General features: G+C 47.5%; 1 protein-coding gene across 1 annotated transcript in view; it reads right to left on the reverse strand.

Moving 5' to 3' along the window:
• Nucleotides 1–242: 242 nt before the first annotated feature.
• RAB3GAP2 (RAB3 GTPase activating non-catalytic protein subunit 2) overlaps nucleotides 243–19,441 on the reverse strand; it is a 59,099-nt gene continuing 39,900 nt past the window's right edge. The window contains exons 21-35 of the mRNA XM_040430458.1: nucleotides 14,666–14,763; nucleotides 13,870–13,975; nucleotides 12,725–12,885; nucleotides 11,650–11,860; nucleotides 11,224–11,406; nucleotides 10,122–10,234; nucleotides 9,867–9,933; nucleotides 9,343–9,413; nucleotides 8,463–8,498; nucleotides 7,974–8,048; nucleotides 7,482–7,700; nucleotides 5,289–5,378; nucleotides 4,980–5,198; nucleotides 2,725–2,883; nucleotides 243–810 (exon numbers count right to left, since the gene is read on the reverse strand). Of these exons, the coding sequence (XP_040286392.1) occupies nucleotides 661–810; nucleotides 2,725–2,883; nucleotides 4,980–5,198; nucleotides 5,289–5,378; nucleotides 7,482–7,700; nucleotides 7,974–8,048; nucleotides 8,463–8,498; nucleotides 9,343–9,413; nucleotides 9,867–9,933; nucleotides 10,122–10,234; nucleotides 11,224–11,406; nucleotides 11,650–11,860; nucleotides 12,725–12,885; nucleotides 13,870–13,975; nucleotides 14,666–14,763 (1,958 nt within the window). The 3' untranslated portion in view covers nucleotides 243–660. The remainder of the gene's footprint in view (nucleotides 811–2,724; nucleotides 2,884–4,979; nucleotides 5,199–5,288; nucleotides 5,379–7,481; nucleotides 7,701–7,973; nucleotides 8,049–8,462; nucleotides 8,499–9,342; nucleotides 9,414–9,866; nucleotides 9,934–10,121; nucleotides 10,235–11,223; nucleotides 11,407–11,649; nucleotides 11,861–12,724; nucleotides 12,886–13,869; nucleotides 13,976–14,665; nucleotides 14,764–19,441) is intronic.

Genomic DNA, 19,441 nt, shown 5'->3' on the forward strand with positions numbered 1-19,441 from the left:
ACTTGTGCACAAACTAAACTGAAGCTCTCTCCAGGCTGGAGGGGGTATAGCTGCCAGGGGGGGGAGCTAACAGCTTTATCTAGTGTCGCCTCCTAGAGGACATAGCTATACCTACGGTCCTGTGTCCCCCAATGAAGAGCGAGAAAGATTCTACTGGTAAGTTATACAAAAAAAATCTCCTTTTTACAGCTCATACACAGACTAGTAAAGCGTGTTCGCAGCCATCACAACAAAACCTTGTGTCCCGTTAAAATAGCGTCTGTTTATTTAATACTTTTTATCGTGAGCAAAGCAAATTGATGTTTTAAAAGACTAGTGTTTCCATTCAAGCAATCCTGGAAGCCCTAATCAGAAGCTGCACTACAGAAGGGGGCCCCGCAGCTCTCTACAATGTCTATGGCTGCTATTAAGAGCACTTTGATTGTGGGTAGCGCGGCTGGATAATGTCTTCAGTATCTGCTGGCATCCGGCTTCCTTCCTGCTGTATAAATAATCGGGTGGTGTAACAGTTCAGCTTTTATGTCACGCATATTTGCATGTGATCAGGTGGGGCAGAATATTAACAGAGATTTCATTAATTACACATCGACATAATGGCTGGCATAGACCTAGATACTGTACAAAAGCCCTGAATGGCGTCACCCTCCTGCAAGGGGGAGATCACAAGGCAGACATGGCATCCACCGCTTCTATGAGGTTCAAGGCTAGGCTGTACTGCCCGTGGTTTTCCGGCATTAGTTCCACCACTTTGTCTACCAGTTTTGCTGTGGTCGGGATGGGTACGTCTGTGTTCTGGAGATCCTGGGGATCCTGGAAGAGATCAGATTACAATGGATTTAGGTTGGTGATCATAACAGCATCATGACAACTGGCAGACAATCTACTCATTGGTCTGGTCTCGGCAGCTTTTAGCACAGAGACTGGCTGACATGGATTTAAATGGTAAAATAAATTTCTCGCTTGTTTATTGGGGGACACAGGACCGTGGGTATAGCTGCTGCTGCCGCCACTAGGAGGCGACACTAGGCTGAAAAAAGTGTTAGTTGCTCCCTCCAGGCTGGAGGGGGTATAGCCTGCAGGGGAGGAGCTCAGTTTTTAGCTTAGTGTCGCAGGAGGCAGACCTCCCTGCTTTATTATTTTTTCTTCTCCCTTTTTAGGTATGGGAAACAGAGTAGCCTGGCTACTCTGTCTACCCAGGGAGCGAGTCCGGTGTCAGGTTTTCCTCACCGTCCGACCTCCCCCAAGAAGAAAAGAGGACCAGGGCAGCATCGCTCCTCTGCTTCCCACCAGCCAAGGGTCACCCAAATCAGGTAACCCTCCACCATTCCAGCACCTGCCACTGATGTGCCAGCTGCTGAGAGAGTGCCCCTGCTCGTCCACCACCGGAGGGTGAAGAGAAGAGGAAGAAGGTGAGGTGAGTAGGCACATAGGGTAAGTATTAACCCTCTCACTACCTCCCCCCCCCCTCCCTCCCACACACTTTTGCGGCAAGTCGGCACCTCTGTGGGGGGTGCATTCGCCCGCTGGGGCAGGTTTTTCAGGGGAGCATTTGCAGTGTTGTGGGCGCAGCGACCGTCCGGAGGTCGGCCCCGCGCCTTCCGCTCTTCCTTTCCCGGTGTGGTGGATGCCGCACCGGACATTGGGGGTCATTAGCTGGTGGCTTTGGAGGGCTTCCTTTCCGCAGCCAGCCGCGGCCCATTAACAAGCACAGGTCCAAACGGCTGTTCCTGCCGTTCAGGCTGCAGTTCGCCAGCCCCTGTCTCTGGTGGGGGGCGTGGCTTCATTTCCCGCCACGATAGGCCACGGCTCATTAAGTCAGGACGGCTGTTCAGACTGTAGTTCGCCCCGCCCCCATCTTTTGCAGGGCGTGGCCTAAATTCCCGCCGCTAACTAAGGTTACCATTGCAAGGTGGATTTGTTTTGCAATAGCCGAGGCGTACCACTCCCGGGGCAAGGTACCGCCGTCCGGATCACGGCGCGCTTCATGGGCTCAGTTCCACCACGCTTCTGCTTCGTAACTGTGTAAGGCTGAGACTTGGTCCTCCCTACACACTTTTACCAAATTCTACCAGGTGCATTCCTTGGCATCGGCAGACGCGGTTTTGGGCCGCAAAGTCTTGCAGGCGGCAATGTCTGAACGGCCGTGAAGGCTTGTCCCGTGTGATATAGTTCTTCCCTCCCCGTGGACTGCTTTGGAATGTCCCACGGTCCCATGTCCCCAATGAACAAGCGAGAAAACAAGATTTTTGTAAACTAACCTGTAAAATCTCTTTCTCGCTAAGTTCATTGAGGGACACAGCACCCACCCATTAGTTACCATGGTTTCCACAGATGGGGCGATTGGTTTCCGGTGGTGTCCTCTGTTGCGGTTCGGACATACTGTGTGTCCCCCAATGAACTCAGCAAGAAAGAGATTTTACAGGCGAGTTCACAAAAATCTCGTTATCATTGAAGTAGTTCTTAGACTACGGTGAATATTTTTTATTTTTTTTTGCTCTATTCTCTAAAGAGTAGTCAAATCTGTCTTCCCAAGGAAAAGGTGGCAATGCTATTGGACATGTGTAGAGGTATTGGCATCATGTAACTATGTGGATTCACTTAAATGCTATGAACACCTTCAGAGGCAACTCTGGGCTAAAAAAATAATTTGTAAAAATTTTCAGAGGCTTTTGTCATAAAGGGGTTAGTTCTAGTCTAGCTAATTCCAGCCTAAGTCTCGCTCACCATCGCTTTGATCCACGTGCAGAGTGTAGGTGGCAGTCTTGCCAGCAGTTCCATCCCCTCTTTTGTTTGAGTGTGTAGTAAAGCGTGTGCCAGCCGCTGCCCGGTAAGAACCAGAAGTTGAGAAGCTAAAACTTCTTTGTCCACAACTTGAAGGATGGCCTAAGAAGAACATAAGAACTTATCCAGGGCCCTAAGGCTTATAAATGGAGGAGATTCTGTAAAACCGGTGTGAAGGAAAATGAAGCAACTAATGAGATGGCGGCTTTTGCTTTTAAACCACATTTGAAAAAAAAAAAGCTGTCCTTAGGATAGGCCATCGATATTTGATTGGTGGGAGTCAGACACCACAGATGAGCTGTTCTGCAGCAGCTCCAGAGTTGGAACTACAGCCATGTATATTGTGGGTAGTGGTCAGAACTAGTTATTGCACTGCTGCTCCTATTCACTTTAATGGAAGCAGAGAATAGAAAGAGCTATAGTTCTGGTGCCAACGCTACTGCAGAACAGCCGATGAGCAGGGGGGTGTGGCGTGTTGGATCCCTGCCAATCAGATATTGATGGCCTATCCCAGGGGTAGGCAACCTCCGGCTCCCAGCTGTTGTGAAACTACAATTCCCAGCATGCTCCATTCATTTCTATGAGAGTTCTTAGAAGAGCAGAGCAAGTGTGCATACTGGGAGTTGTAGTTTCACAACAGCTGGGAGCTGGAGGTTGCCTACCCCATCCTATGGACAGGAGAACCCCTTTAATTACTAAGTACAAATGCTCCACTTTCCCCTTGGACTAGTTTTAATAAATCTCCACAATAGTAAAATGCTAAGTTACAAGCACTTGTTGCTGAAAGGCTGAGGGCGCCTTTGACGTGGAAACATTTTATATACAGTATGTTAAAGGTTACCTTGAGTTACAAAAAGTTGGACCAAGTTTCAGTCTGCGATCTTCATTAAGTCATTCATTTCCGTATCCTCTAATATTCAGTTTTCATCCTGCTCCTAGTTTTAGACTTTTTCTCATGTGGTGGTGTCTCTACCAGTAATACATGCTGCATGTGAGGTCTGCATGTCCAGGATGCTGCTGCCTTCACAGTTTCCTGGACTTGTGAGACTTCAGGAATAACTGACTTCACCTCATCGGAGACCATACATTTTAATGCGGTACAGAGACGGATCTCCATACAGAATTAAACCAAAATTTTAAGCGAAGTGACTTCGGATCTAGGAGCTCGCTTTGCTCATCACTACTGCTTGAGCATGGCCTCCCTCTCCTGCAGACTCTGCCATGTGTGTACTCCTATTTGCACTGTGATACTTCTCTGCAGACTGCTGTGGGTGCTTTCCTTCCTCTCCACACTCTGATATAACTTGCTCTGTTGAGTACACAACCTCTTCCCCTCCCTGCTGGTATCTCTAATATTGTGCAAAAGAAGGGAGGTGGTAGAGTAGAGTGCAAGCTCTAAGTAAAGCAGATAGGTGATGTCAGTCCTGAGCGGACAGGGGCTGCACAGCCAACTATGTAAAGGAGTTGCACAAAATGCAACAAAATGGTAGGATATTTTTTAACAAAGAGTATTTTGAAAGATACTTAATTTTGCATTTATGAACAAATAAAAAGTTGCCCACAGACCTCAAACATCTCATGATCCAATCTGCAGAGATCATATCCTATGACAAGAAATAGATATACAGACTGAATCACTGCCCAGGACTGGTAAGGGTACTTTCACACTAGCGTTTTTATTTTCCGGCATTCCGGAGTTCCGTCCTAGGGGCTCTATACTGGAAAAGAACTGATCAGTTTTATCCCCGTGCATTCTGAATGGAGGGCAATCCGTTCAGGATGTCTTCAGTTCAGTCTTTCTAAATGTTCAGGATGGAGATAATACCGCAGCATGCTGTGGTTTTATCTCCAGACAAAAAAAACAGAACACTTGCCTGAATGCCGGATCCGGCACTTTTTTTTCCATAGGAATGTATTAGTGCCGGATCCGGCATTAAAAATACTGCAATACCGGATCCGTCCTTCCAGTCTGCGCATGCGCAGACCTTTAAAATGTGAAAAAAATTGAAACTGATCCATTTGTCCGCATCCGGATCAGTCTACAAATGCTGTCTGTTTGCATGCAGATTGCTGGATCTGGCAGGCAGTTCCGGCGATGGAACTGCTTGCCGGATCACTCTGCCGCAAGTGTAAAAGTACCCTAATCGATGTCGCGAGCAGGTGGTTCCACCTCTGCCAAAAAATAAACTATTTCTTACCTCTTCTGCTATATGGTCAAAACCGTAGTTGTACAGCTCACACACATAATGCCGCTGCAGTGTGTCTTCATTTACTTGAAGTTGTGGGGCAAGCTCCACAGCTAGTTTCGGCCAGTCCATTGGCTCCTGCTCCACTTCTGGTTTGGCTTCCTCTGTCTTCACAGTAATCTGGGACTGGAACTGAGCCTGGACGGCGGCACTAATAACCTTCATCAAAAACTGTGATAAGACAAGTGACAAATCTTTTTACCGTCTCATCGTTATAATCCTATGGGTTAGATCTTGGAAGACATGCTGCTTGGAACATACCTGTTGTCGTAGGCTTACTATACTGGGATCCATGTCTCCACTGGGTAGCAGCTGAATTGACGTAAGATCTTTGAAGAAGGCACTCTTTCCCTGAATTCAAAGTCAAGAATGTTATGGATCTTGTGCTGCAGACTGACAAACAGTCAAGACAATTATATATCTAGTTTACTTTCAGCATTCCTTTCTAGGTTTAGTGTTCCTTAACCCCGTCACATACATGTGTGGCACAATTCAAGACTTTAAAGATGGAGCCAGCTCAGAAGCTAAGCAGGCGCTGTAGCCCCCCAGGGTGCCATGATCGGCGACAACACCAATTTAAATTGTGGCATCTGAGCAGTCTTTTCCCTGGAGCGTGGCGTTCCGGGGACTGAACGGGTCCTTTGCGATAAGATTAAGGGAGCTGTTGGGTTCATATTGCAGCTTTGGGCCTTCTGAATGCTCCGAGGACTGGCATAGTGGAGTCTGTATCAGGTCTGATAGGAGTGCAGCGAATCCCCCATAGGCTCAATGTTAAATTAAAATAAATGTAAAAAAAAAATTAAAGAAAAAAGCTTTAAAAAAAATATTTTAAAAAAAGATATAAAAATTCCAATTAATAATAAAATAAAAAGGTAAAGATCATTAGTATTATCCCATATTAAAATACATATCCTGTACAGTGAACGGTGTAAGGGAAAAAAAAAAAATTAAAATGGCGTCAACTACCCAAAAAACGGAATAAAAAGTGATCTAAAAGGTCATACACACTCCAAAATGGTATCAATAAGAGCTGCAGATTCCGACTACATTGTATGCAATGCTCAATGGTGCCCTTATAAAGTACAACTTGTCCCGTGAAAAATTAAGCACTCATAAGGCTATGTGAACAGTAAAAGATAAATTATGATGTCAGGAAGGTAGAGAGTGAAAAACGAAAATACAAAAACTTTGTCCTTCAGGGTTCAAGAAACATAATGCAGAGGCTGTGTGTTCTCCCTGCACTGTAGGTGAAAGCTCCATCCAGCCTCATACCAAAACAGCCCCACATCCAATCGGGGGAATTTAAAGACGTAGGGGTTATTTATTAAGACCAGAGTTTTAGGCGCCGGTCTTAATAACCCCTGCGAAGCCAGTGGATCCGCTGAAAAGGCGCCGGCCTCTACATAACCTCGACGCATCCAGTGCCAGTCTAAATCTACGCCAGCTTCCTTGCTGTCTTACATTCAAACCATTTTCTACGCCTAAAACAGGAGCAGAAGATGATGAAAGTAGGAGATAGCGTATAAGATGGGCCTGCCGGCCGGTCCCCTTCACTCCCGCTTTTTTTTTTTAGACCTGGCGTGAACGGGGAATAGTCAGATTGTGGTGTAAAAATCAGTGCCAGTTATTTCTGGATAGTAATGTTTTTTTTAATAAAAATAAACCCACAATGAACACAAAACATTGGCTTGGTTCATAGCTCTTCTAATGACCTACACGGAGGACTGCTCAAAACCCGCAACTAATGACTGCAATTAAATGGTGCAGCGTCCTCATGTGTCCGGTCACATCAGACTAACAGACAACGAAGAACACAAAGTCGCTGTTGAGCTCGAGGCTAATGTATAATATTCAATAATTCTGCAAATCCTCTGTATTTCACTGCTTTCTCAGTTATATCACATCTTCTACTCCATTCACAACCAAAGTCAAAAGTCTGCAGATTCAGAAAACTGTCACTGAGCTTCCTGCCCTGCACTCCGGGAGGCACGCTGTACGGTCATAGATAAGAATAGTGGGTCCCTTCCAACAGCGGCTGATGAGTCCCTTGTTTTTTGGGGAGGGCCTTGTTGCCAAGATACAATGCTTGACCCCATAAGGGCCAGGCCATTTTTGGGCTTCATGACCACACAATTTTTTATTTTTCATCCTGCCATTCCTGAACTAACAACTTTTTTTTATAATACAGTTGTTGTTGTTTTTTTTTTTTGGGGGGGGGGGGGGGGGGGGGGGTAAGAAAAAAAAACTTCACAATTCGGCCATCTTTTCCACAGAGACGCCAGCCCCGGCAATCATATCATCATATCTCTCTGTCTCCACTGCATCCTCCTCCTGTCTGTCTCTGTACTTATTACACTAGATGGATTTCTGGTGATTGACACTGAGGTGACCCGCTTGCTGACAGTTCTTCACGCCTTCATATAATTGGCCTGAGCTAGAGACATATTCACTCACCTTAGAGTCAAAGAGAGCGAGAGGTTTAACAGACTTGAGGGAGAAGTTCATGTTGGCGTACATGATGGCGCACAGTACAAACTGGTGTTCAACCAAGGGATAGTGAATATGCTTCTGCTCCAGAGCCAGCTCCACAATAGAGCTGGGACCGTCCACCGACATCCAGGCGTCTTCTACCTCCAGCAGCGGGGGAGACATCTCCTCAATGGTGACATCAGCCTGAAGACAATAAGACTCTTACAAGAAAACACAGCAAAGAGTGCAGGGAAAAGGGATATCCATCTGTCTAATGTCTATATCTATCCATCGGATATCTACCTATCCATCGGATATCTACCTATCCATCGGATATCTACCTATCCATCGGATATCTACCTATCCATCCATCCCTCTCATATCTATATTCATCCATCCATTATTTCTTATTATTTTATCTGGAAGGCCTGGCAGAAGTGTTAGTTTCCTCTTAATGTACAAGACAGTGATCCTTACCTCCATCATTGTCTGTAAGAGATCATAACAACTTCCCAGGAAGATGGTCATCGATGTATCGCTCATACCCACATCCTAAACAGCATGAGGAAAGTGATAAATGTGTAACTGCATAGTCCTGACAATAAAGGGGGGGGGGGAGATACACATTCATCCACGGCCATGTCAGTGTGTAAGTGCTGTGTATAATCCTACCGCCACAGCCCCATGTCCTGATAATGACTAAGTGACATTGGCAGTAGATGTCTCAGAGGCTACATGCACGTATGTAAGTCAGACCAAGAAACAGAACGCTTAAAAGGGCTGCCTGCAGGTTTTATCGCTTTTAAACCATCTTTAAAATATAAAATAAAAATTATACCGTTTTATAATTAAACAAAAAAACAACTCATGGTGTAAATGAATAAAATGCTGATATATTTGGAGCACATAGAGGGAGGGCTGTGATAGAAGGAAAATCTTATGATATTTGGTGTCCGCTGTACTTACCCGTCTGCACAGCCTGTCCTTTGGAGCTTTCCCAACCTAGGAGAATAAACAGAAATATATTTTTTTTTTAAATACATACGTACAGGCTCATTTAGAGCATGTTCACACATGACAAATGCACTGCTGTTTTTTCACTGCAGAAATCTACAGCTGTTTACAGTATCAGCAAAGTGGAAGAGACTTAAACTCATCCACAAGCTGCAGAAACTGACCTGCCGTGTGGCTCTCGCCCTTCGCGATGTGTGTTAATTTTGCATTAAGAAAAAAAATGGGAACAGCAAAAATTCTGCTCCTGTCTTTATTCTGTGAGAATCCAGGCCACACCTGCCATCCCCCAGGCTGCACAGCAGACCCCCTCCCGGCCACATTTGGCCCTAGGGCCCAAACTTGGGCATTAACGAGGACCTTTCATTTGTTTTACTTATAGGAGCTAAATAACTGTACTTGTTAATGCTGCCACCCTTTTTTTTTTTCTTTTTTTTTTTTTAAAACATAGCTCCTGAAGTTTTCGCGCTCAGTATGCTAATACCGAGCATCAGGGAGGAGGAGACGCCAGGGTTTCTCAATGGGCATCTCCTTCTCCCTGGCTGCGCCGCGATCCAATCACATCGGAGAGCGTCACTGCCAGGGAGAAGGAGATGCCCATTGAGAAACCCTGGCGTCTCCTCCTCCCTGTACTGATGCTCGGTATTAGCATACTGAGCGTGAAAACTTCATGAGGGCACAGGAGCGATGTTTAAAAAAAATAAAAACAGGTGGCAGCATCAGTGGGGGGGGGGGGGGGGGGGGGTACCCCGTAAATACAGGTATTTAGCTCCTACAAGTAAAACAGATGAAAGGTCCTCTTTAAGTAATCATCCTCTAATAGAGCTGTGCTCACCTTATCCATGAGATATGCGGCAGCCGAGAAGCGTTTAATAATAAATGTGTTCCACATCATCAGGGACAGCCCTAGATACAATAAGAGATGTCATACATTTCCAGGAGGAATAACAGAGGAACAGCATAATGCAAAGAAGCTTCAGAACTTTTATTTCATGGGGAATACACTGATTTACTAATAATACAGACATGTCAGCAGAGGTGACAGATCCTCTTTAAATACCTCTACAGACTCCCATTCACCCTCCTCGAGGCCTCTGTTGAGTCAGTATGAGTCAATAAACTTTTTTTTCACAGCAGACAGAGGCATGTATCAAGTATATTGCCAGGTAGTACACTTATTTTTATGATCAGAGCCTACGTGCAATGGAAGCCACTGTACATACATCTGAAGTGTATATAGAGAAAGCTTCCCGACAAATACCTGCAAAAAGCAGTGGGAAATAAACCATACAGCGCCCTCTAGTGGTGGAAAATCTGATGGGCCAAAACTAAGGATTGAAGACTTTCTATTCCACTTACCAAACTGTACGTGAGCATTACCAATGTTCTTTAAATGATCCACGGACCGGACAAGAAAATGAGCTTCCTGCAAGGACAGAACAGATATCTGATAACAAACAGGTTCCTTATTCACATACACGATATAAAGATGACATCTTCTAGAAATTCTCTGCCCTCTTGTAACTAACACACAAATGAAGTAATGATGGAGAAAACTACCCAACAGCCAGGACTTCCCAGACATGACATAGATAGATGACGATGGGTTCTTACCTCTGGGTCTTTGTTCCACTGAACCATATACTCCCAGCAGCAGTGAGCAAGCAGCACGTCCAGATCCAGGCTACACGGGAAATGCTGGTACACTGAATAAAGCAGCTCAACAACTGGGGAGAAGCACAAGAAAATCAATGTTAAACGGGTCATCCCATTAGTTTCTTGAAAAACGTAATAGCTTTTTAATGTAATTTATAGGGTCTTTAGTATAAAAATAAAAAAACACCTTCATCAATATTTTCTTTCTTGCTAATCTGTACTGTGGGGGGTGGGCTGTGGACAGAATCAGTCTCCTCCCCCCTCTGGCAGCTGACAATCTAGTCCCTGCATAATGAGTCTCTCAGCTATACTGCCATGCTGCTGCAGAGGATCAGAGACCTGGCTGTGAGTAGAGAGACTGAGCATGTGTGACCACCAGCATTCGGCTCATTAGATGGATGTGCACATTGGTACACACTGTGAACATCAGGTGGCGCCTATCATGTAAGAAAATGTCATAACTACTCATTAACAATGTAAATGGCATATATGCCTCCTTTTGTACAATGTATGCAATGAATAATTGGAGTAGTTGTCGCTCACTTTCCACCCCCATAAAGCGCAGTAGCAGTGGAAGGACCATATATTTTAGTCCCTGCTAATCCTGTTAGTGCACAGATTAGGACTATATACAGGTATAAATCACTTGTGTTCTCAACCAGCATTTAAAAGGAGTATTCCGGTTGTTAGACGTATCCACAGGATAGGGGATAACTATTAAATCGCTGTGGGTCCTACCGCTGGGACCCCCAACGATGATGAGAACAGGGGCCCAGTACCCCCTGTAGCCCCCCTGAAAAGAACTGAGCTTCATTCATTTCTATGGGAATTCCAGCGATAGCTGAGCACAGTGCTTAACTATCTTTGGAATTCCTATAGACCATCCGCTCTGTTCATTTCAGGGGGCTGCAGAGGATACCGGGCCCCCATTTATCATGATTGTTGGGGGTGCCAACAGTAGGACCCCCACCAAACTAATAGTTATTCCCTACACTGTAGATACGGGATAACTTCTACCAACCGGAATACCGTTGTAAGTAAATGTTAAGTATTCAGTCACCTTGATATTCCTCCCTGGCATCTTCTGATTGCTGCGTCTCCAGTATGGCCACAGCCATGCTAGTCTTCTCCGTCTCCTGTGCACTGGGTCCCTCCGGGTCCCTTTTCTTCCGGGCGAGCTTTAACAATCCAGGGCAAATATCTTGTTTAAACACCCACTTGGCCACCGTGTCCGCTACGCCCCCTGAATACAATAGGATCACATGGTAAGGATTTGGGGGCAGGAGATACTGTTTCTCTTTGTGGAGAGCATTAGAGCTGGTATACATAGTCTTATAGGCCAGCAATGCATCCTGGGAAAAAGGGTATGTAGATTAGCTCCCTTCAAAAGAGAAAGAAAGCCGTCTCTGTAGCGCCACCTAGTGGAGGCAGCTAATCTGCAGGATTAGAATACACAGTAATGAGATAAAGGTCTGCTCCAGTTCACCTTTTCCGCCTTCTAGAAGCTTCTTAACAGAGAGCTTCCCGAGCGGCTCCACCTGCAGGGAGGATATTTTCGACGTCGTCTTCAACCTCTTGCATTGCAGAAGTGTCTGCAGGATAAGACAGTCTTCCAGCTGCTTCAATAGGAGCTTCCAGTACTCTGTGTCTAAGGAGAGCGCTTCCCAGGAGTCTGTCATGGACTCGCCATCCTCCTCCTGCAATGATTTTGGAAACTAGGAGAAGATCTAATGTCCGGTCAGTGGGAACAAGAGAACAGCAGCAGCACTGCTCTCCTCCACTACACAATGCCCAACTCCAGGCCCTTAAAGGGGTCATCTAACTTCAGCAAGAGGCATTTATCATGTAGTGAAAGTTAATACAAGGAACTTACTAATGTATTGTTATGGTCCATATTGCCTCCTATGCTGGCTTGATTCATTTTTCCATCACATTTAACACTTCTCAGTTCCAGAGGTAACGACCACCCTGCAAATCCAGTAGCAATGGCTATGCTTGCCCACCAAAGTGTGCACTATTTCTCATAGTGTGCAAGGACGGCCACTGCTGATGGATTGCAGGTTGGGTGTAACCTCTGGGAACAAGAAGTGTGAATCCAGGAGGCAATATGGACAATCATAATACATTAGTAAGTGCCTTGTATGAACTTTCTCTACATGATAAACACCATTTGCTGAAGTGAGAGGACCCCTTTAGATCCTTATTGATATTACATAAGAGTGATTCCTTCTTCTGAGAAAGCACAAGGTTCTGCTGAGCAGGGTACTGGCTCTTCCATGTGGGAAGATGACACCCATCATGCAGAATCACTCCTCCCTTCACATTACTGACAGTTCACAGGAATTGTTACCCTCCTCTATACCCGCCTTCACTTTAACAGCACTACAGTCCCCATCATCCTTTTACTTTCTGTCCGTTACAGAACTATGACTAAGACCTCACCTATTTATTGTTCTTCACAGAAAGATTCCCCGCACATTTTTGACCCCAAAATGATAAAGGTCACCATAAGTGACTAAAATGTGAATGATAAAGCCCACACATTTATACTGTGCTCTTACCTTCCTCTCTGCCAGGGCATTTGTGATGTTGGCAGCCACCGAATGCCCAACATGGGCAGACAATAAAGCAGCTCCGTTGCTAGTTGACTGTACACATGCAGTTCGCATTTGATGCCACCAGGGGGAGACAGACTGTAAATCCCAAGCTTCATCTATGGCCACTAAACAGAAAAAAGCTTGTCACTCCAATGACAGAGCATGACGTCGGGTTTAATGCATTACTGAGGGCGAGAACGTCTCACCCTCATCTCTTGTTCATTATACTACAGAGAAGCACACTGCCCTTTTATATCGGATGATACCCATCATCCTCCTCATACAGAATCACTCCTCCCTTCACATTACTGACAGTTCAAAAGAATTGTTACCCTCCTCTATACCCGCCTTCACCTTAATGGCAGTACAGTCCCCATCATCCTTTTACTTTCTGTCCGTTACAGAACTATGACTGAGACCTCACCTATTTATTGTCCCTAACAGAAAGCTTCCCCGCACCACATTTATGTGTCCCCGACACTAAAACAGAAAGATCCCCCGCACCACATTTACTGTATTTTTTGTCCTATAAGACGCACTTTATTCCCCCCAGGGTGGTGGGGAAATGTCAGTGTGTCTTATGGAAGCGCTCATTAGTACAGGAGGACTGGGAAGCGATGAATGCAGCGCTCCCCGGGCTCTGTACTCAACGCTTCTTGGTCTTCCTTGGCTGCTCGTTGTGCTGTGATTGCGCACAGCGTAAGGACGTTGGCACGCTGTGATCTCACACTGTGTGGTGCTGGGTCACAGCAAAGTAGGCAGCGGGAAGAAGAAGATCGTGGATGTGAGGAGCAGGATCCGGAGCAGGAGAGGCAAGTTGATTATTATTATTTTTTTATCTGATCTGAGCATGGGGGGTCATTCACACGGAGGTCTGATCTGAGGTCTGAATAACATTGGGGGTCTGGTGAAAAATATATTTTTTCTTATTTTCCTCCTCTAAAACCTAGGTGCATCTCATGGGCAGGTGCGTCTTATAGGGCAAAAAATACGGTATATGCCCAACATTAAGACTGAAAGGGCCCTAAATTTAAAAATTTCTGAAAAATAAATGACTGAACCCTGGAACCAAACACTCCTATCCCTGACAATGTTCCCGCATCACCCACCTTTCATGTTGCTTAGTCGGGACAGCATGTTATGGAGACAGCACAGAGACTGCATGTTCTCCAGGATCTCCCTCTCCTTCCAGAGCCAGACCTTGAGAAGTAGAGACTGCAACAAGACACAAATGGTCAAGACGCCATCTTTCTTATGATTTAGATGAATGGAAGCCAATCACTGACCTTAGCCAGTGGTATACAGAATGAGACAGTGATTGGCTGCAGCAGCCACATGCCGTATACAGTTACTTACCGGAGGTGAGGGTTGGAGTTGCAGCTCTGATGGCCGTGGGAGACTAAGTGGTGGGTGTATGTTCTTTTATTATTTTATCACATTTGGAGTACTGGGGGAGTTCTTTACTAACTCAGACAACCTCTTAAAGGGACTGTCCAATGACAGCACCTATGCCCTATCCAGTCTTGTAATTGGCGGGAGTCTGTATTCTAAGAACAGCCGGTTTAAATGAAGCAGGGACACACACACACACACACACACACACACACACACAATGACACTCCATTTAACTCTATGGAATTGCTAGAGATAGCGGCGCACTTGTATTCAACCATCTTCAGCAGTCCCATAGAGCTAGATGCGTGTCTGGCACTCCATTCAAACGAGGGAACACAGTCCCATTCTTGTGACCAGAAGGTGCCTCAAAACTGTCAGACGCCCGCCGATCAGACGCTTTCCCCTACCCTGTGGATAGAGTGATGTAATTGGACAAACCCTTTCATGAATTTTAGCTTTTCTATGGCCCTATACTGCCACACTGTGCGGTGACTAAAGCACATATCATACCAGTAATAGCTGCGGGCTCAGTCCGGCTGTCTCCAGGGTCTCGCACATCTCCTGTGTGGAGCATTCACCGTGTAGACACCTCCAAAAAAAGAAGCTTCCTGTGTAAAATACAATGAGTCACAGTCACGCTGTATAACAATCGGGTATAATATACAGCAGATTACACATGAGCTATTCATGGCCGGCAGGCAGACTGCAAGTCCTAGGACACTACACGACTGCCTCGTCTCCAAACTAAACCGAACAGAAGGATTTCTACTTGAAAGTCAAAACGCTAGAAGATATGCTGTCACCTCTCCCCACATGTCTGTTTTAGTAACTACTTGTATTCCCCATGTAACATCTTTTTTAGAACAAATTTGTGCTGCTGCTCCTGTATTACTCCTCCTAGAAATGTATGGCTCCTTCGGCAACTGGGTGTTACCATTCCCCTCGTCAGTCTGACACAGCGCCAACTGGAGAAAAGACTGGTAACACCCATTTGTATATTTCTAAGAGGAATAACAGAGGAGCAGCAGACTTCTAAAAAAAATAAAAAATCCAGAATTGGTATTTTACAAGGAAAGCAAATGTTTACTAAAACAGACAGGAGAGGAGACAGGCGCTCTTTAAAGTATTCAGCACTAATACTAGGTAAACAAATAGATAAAAAATAAAAGGACATTTTGAACCAATTAAATCAGCTGAGAGAATGAATTGCACAAACGTTTCTTAAAGGGGTTCTCCAGGATTTACATATTCATGACCTCTCCTCGGGATAGGCATTAATAGGAGATTGGCAGGGGTCTGGCTCCCAGCACCCCCGCCGATCAGCTGTATGAAGACACCACGGAGCCCCGCTGAGCACTGCGGCCTCCTCGCAGCTTGCCAAGCACAGCGCCATATATGTGGCAGTGCTTGGTATTGCAGCTCAGCCTCAATAACTTGAATGGGACCAAGCTGCGCATAGGCTGTGTGACTGATTACTGCACTCATGGAGCTCTGCAGCCTCTTCGAACAACTGATCAGCAAGGGTCTCGGGAGTCGGACCCCCACCAATCTCATATTGATAACCTATCCTGAGGATAGGTCATCAATATGTAATTCCCAGAAAATCCCTTTAATACATCTCTTTGTGCACCTTTTTCAGCCCTCAGTTATCACCTGCATGGTTTAAGCAGGAGGAGGACGTAATGGCTAAAAATTTTAGACAATTTTAAAGGGTCACTGAGTTTTGAGAGAACTTTGATCCTGATCGAGGAGGGGGGGGGGGGGGTCTGAGCGATGAAACCCCCACCAATCGTTAGAAAGAGGACCGAGAAACACTCATATATCACTTTGTCTCTCCTCGTTGCAGAGGACAGAATCGAGACCCACAGGCTTTCTTTAGAGTCCATCTCCTGCAGCGTGGAGAGAGCATGATATTTCCTCTTCCTGTTCTACTGATTGGTGGGTGGGGTTCTCAGCACTCAGATCCCCTCACCGATAAAAACTTTTGATATGTCTCTATGACATATCAAAAGTTTTCTCAAAACTCAGCGACCCCATAAATGCATTTGTTTAACGTGTGCAATTTCTGTCAAAATTAGGTGCAAACTGAATAAGGAGACTTTTGTATTACTTACCAGTAAAGTCTCTTTCTCGCTCTTCCTTGGGGGACACAGGAAACCACGGGTATAGCTCTGCTCCCTAGGAGGCGTGACACTAAGCGAAAGCTGTAAGCCCCTCCTCCATCAGCTATACCCTTCAGCCTGGAGAAGAGACTGCCAGTTGCGTGTCCAAGTAGTGAAAGATAACCACCAACCGGAAAAAGAACTGTCGAGCCCCAACGGGGGCAACCAAGCCGGAACCACAACTGTAACCCAATGAAGGGCGGGTGCTGTGTCCCCCAAGGAAGAGCGAGAAAGAGACTTTACTGGTAAGTAATACAAAAGTCTCCTTTTCTCGCCCATATTCCTTGGGGGACACAGGAAACCATGGGACGTTCCAGAGCAGTCCCAGAAGGGAGGGACCAGAACAAACTAGACCAACACCAGAGGCATCAATCAACTGCCGCCTGCAACACCAGACGGCCTAAAGCAGCGTCAGCCGACGCATGAGTATGCACCCTGTAGAACTTGGTGAAGGTGTGCAAGGAGGACCAAGTGGCCGCCTTGCAAATCTGCTCCGAAGAAGCCCGATTTCTCTGAGCCCAGGAAGCCCCGACCGCTCTAGTGGAGTGAGCGGTAACACCAAGGGGAGGAACCCTGCCCTTGGCGAGATAAGCCTCAGTAACAGCCATCTTGACAAAACGGGCGATAGCAACTTTGGATGCCGCCATCCCTCTGCGCGACCCTTCCGGGACCACAAAGAGCGAGTCAGTACGCCTGAAAGAGCTGGTTACTTCCAGGTAAATCTTGAGCGCCCTGACAACGTCCAGGCGATGAAGCTTCCTCTCCCGCGGATGGGAAGGGGAAGGACACAAAGAGGGGAGAACGATGTCCTCGTTCAGATGAAAGGCGGAGACCACCTTAGGAAGGAAGGAAGGGACCGGACGAAGAACCACCTTGTCCTGGTGGAACACTAGGAAAGGTTCCAGACAGGAGAGTGCAGCCAATTCGGACACCCTCCGAAGAGAGGTGATGGCTACAAGGAAAATAACCTTGCAGGACAGAAGTCGCAAGGAAACCGTCCGCAGAGGCTCGAAAGGAGAAGCCTGGAGCGCTGAGAGAACCAGGTTCAGGTCCCAGGGCGGTACCGGAGGGCGATACGGGGGAACCGCGTGAGCCACGCCCTGAAGGAAGGTCTTGACAGGACCAAGGGGGGCCAGTGGGCGCTGAAACAAAATGGACAGCGCAGATACCTGACCCTTCAAAGAACTAAGGCCTAGACCTTGGGCCAGTCCGCTCTGCAGGAAGGACAAAACGGTGGGGAGAGAAAAGCGGAGCGGAGGAATCCCCAGATCGGCACAGAACCCCAAAAAGGTCCTCCAGGTCCTATAATAGATCCTAGAAGAGGACGGCTTACGGGCGCGGATCATGGTGCGGACGACGTCCGCAGAAAAACCCCTACGTGTCAGGACGGTGGTCTCAACAACCACGCCGTCAAACGTAGGGACCCTAAACGCGGGTGGAAGATCGGTCCCTGAGAGAGAAGATCTTCCCTGGCGGGCAGCGGCCAGGGCGCGTCTGCCAGGAGCAGCATGAGGTCGGCATACCAAGACCGGCGGGGCCAGTCCGGAGCGACCAGAATCACCGAGACGCCTTCCGCCGCGATCTTCCGAAGGACCTTGGGCAGGAGAGGGATGGGAGGGAATATGTATGGACGCGCGAAGCCTCGCCAAGGAAGAACGAGGGCGTCGGCTCCGCAAGCTCCCGGATCCCTGGCCCTGGACAGATAGGCGGGGACCTTGTGATTGAATTTTGAGGCCATGAGGTCCACGTCCGGTATGCCCCAACGAAGGCAAATGGCCTCGAATACCTCCGGGTGAAGAGACCACTCGCCGGGGTCGACGGTGGTGCGACTGAGGAAGTCCGCCGCCCAATTGTCCACCCCTGGAATAAAAATTGCAGATAGGGCCGGGACGTGGGCTTCCGCCCAACGGAGAATGCTGGAGACCTCCCGCATCGCAGCAGCGCTGCGAGTGCCCCCCTGGTGGTTTATGTACGCCACAGCCGTGGCGTTGTCTGATTGTACACGAACTGGATGACCCTTCAGCAGATGAGTCCAGTGTCGTAGAGACAGAAGGGCCGCTCTCAGTTCCAGGACATTGATCGAGAGTTTGGACTCCGATGGAGACCAAATGCCCTGGATGGATCGGGGAGGAAACACGCCTCCCCAGCCCGAGAGACTGGCATCGGTTGTAACCACCAACCAGTTGAGTGGCAGAAAGGACCTTCCCAGAAGAGGGGACTGTAACCACCAGCGGAGAGATGACCGCACCGGAGGCGAAAGATGGAAGGGATGATCCAGAGACTGCGGTGATTTGTCCCAGGAGGAGAGGATCGCCCGCTGGAGAGGGCGGGAGTGAAACTGCGCAAATGGGATCGCCTCGAAGCAGGCAACCATCTGCCCCAATACCCGCATGCAGAAACGGAAGGACGGTCGACGGTGGAGAAGGAGACCCCGAACCGCCCCACGGAGGGTCAGACGTTTTTCCGAGGGAAGACGTACCTCCGCCGCTCCCGTGTCTAAAAGCATTCCCAGGAAGACGAGTTGTCTGGAGGGGGGAAGGGAGGACTTGGGGAAGTTGATGACCCAACCGAACCTCGCCAGAGTCTCTAGAGTGAGATCCACGCTGGCAACCGCTTGAGAAAGGGACGGAGCCTTGATGAGGATATCGTCCAAGTACGGTAGCAGAAAAACACCCCTGGAACGGAGTAATGCTAAAACCGGGGCCAGGACCTTGGTGAACACCCGGGGGGCTGTTGCCAGCCCAAAGGGAAGGGCGACAAATTGGAAGTGGAGGTCCCCCACGGCGAATCGAAGGAAGCGATGGTGACACCGGGCTACCGGAACATGGAGGTAGGCATCCTGTATATCGATGGAAGACATGAAATCTCCCTGCTCCAGGGAAGCTACCGCGGAGCGGAGGGACTCCATCCGAAACCGTCGAAGGAGGAGAAAACGGTTGAGCTTTTTGAGGTCCAAAATGGGCCGCACCGAACCTCCCTTCTTGGGAACTACAAAGAGGTTCGAGTAGAACCCTTGGAATCTTTCCTCTGGAGGAACGGGGGTAATCACCCCCCTGTCCAGTAAGGCTTGAACGGCCGCGGAGAACGCAGCCGCGCCTTTCGGGTCCCGCGGCGGGCGGGAGCG

This window comes from Bufo bufo, chromosome 4 (genome assembly GCF_905171765.1).
Source record: "Bufo bufo chromosome 4, aBufBuf1.1, whole genome shotgun sequence".
NCBI lineage: Eukaryota > Metazoa > Chordata > Amphibia > Anura > Bufonidae > Bufo > Bufo bufo.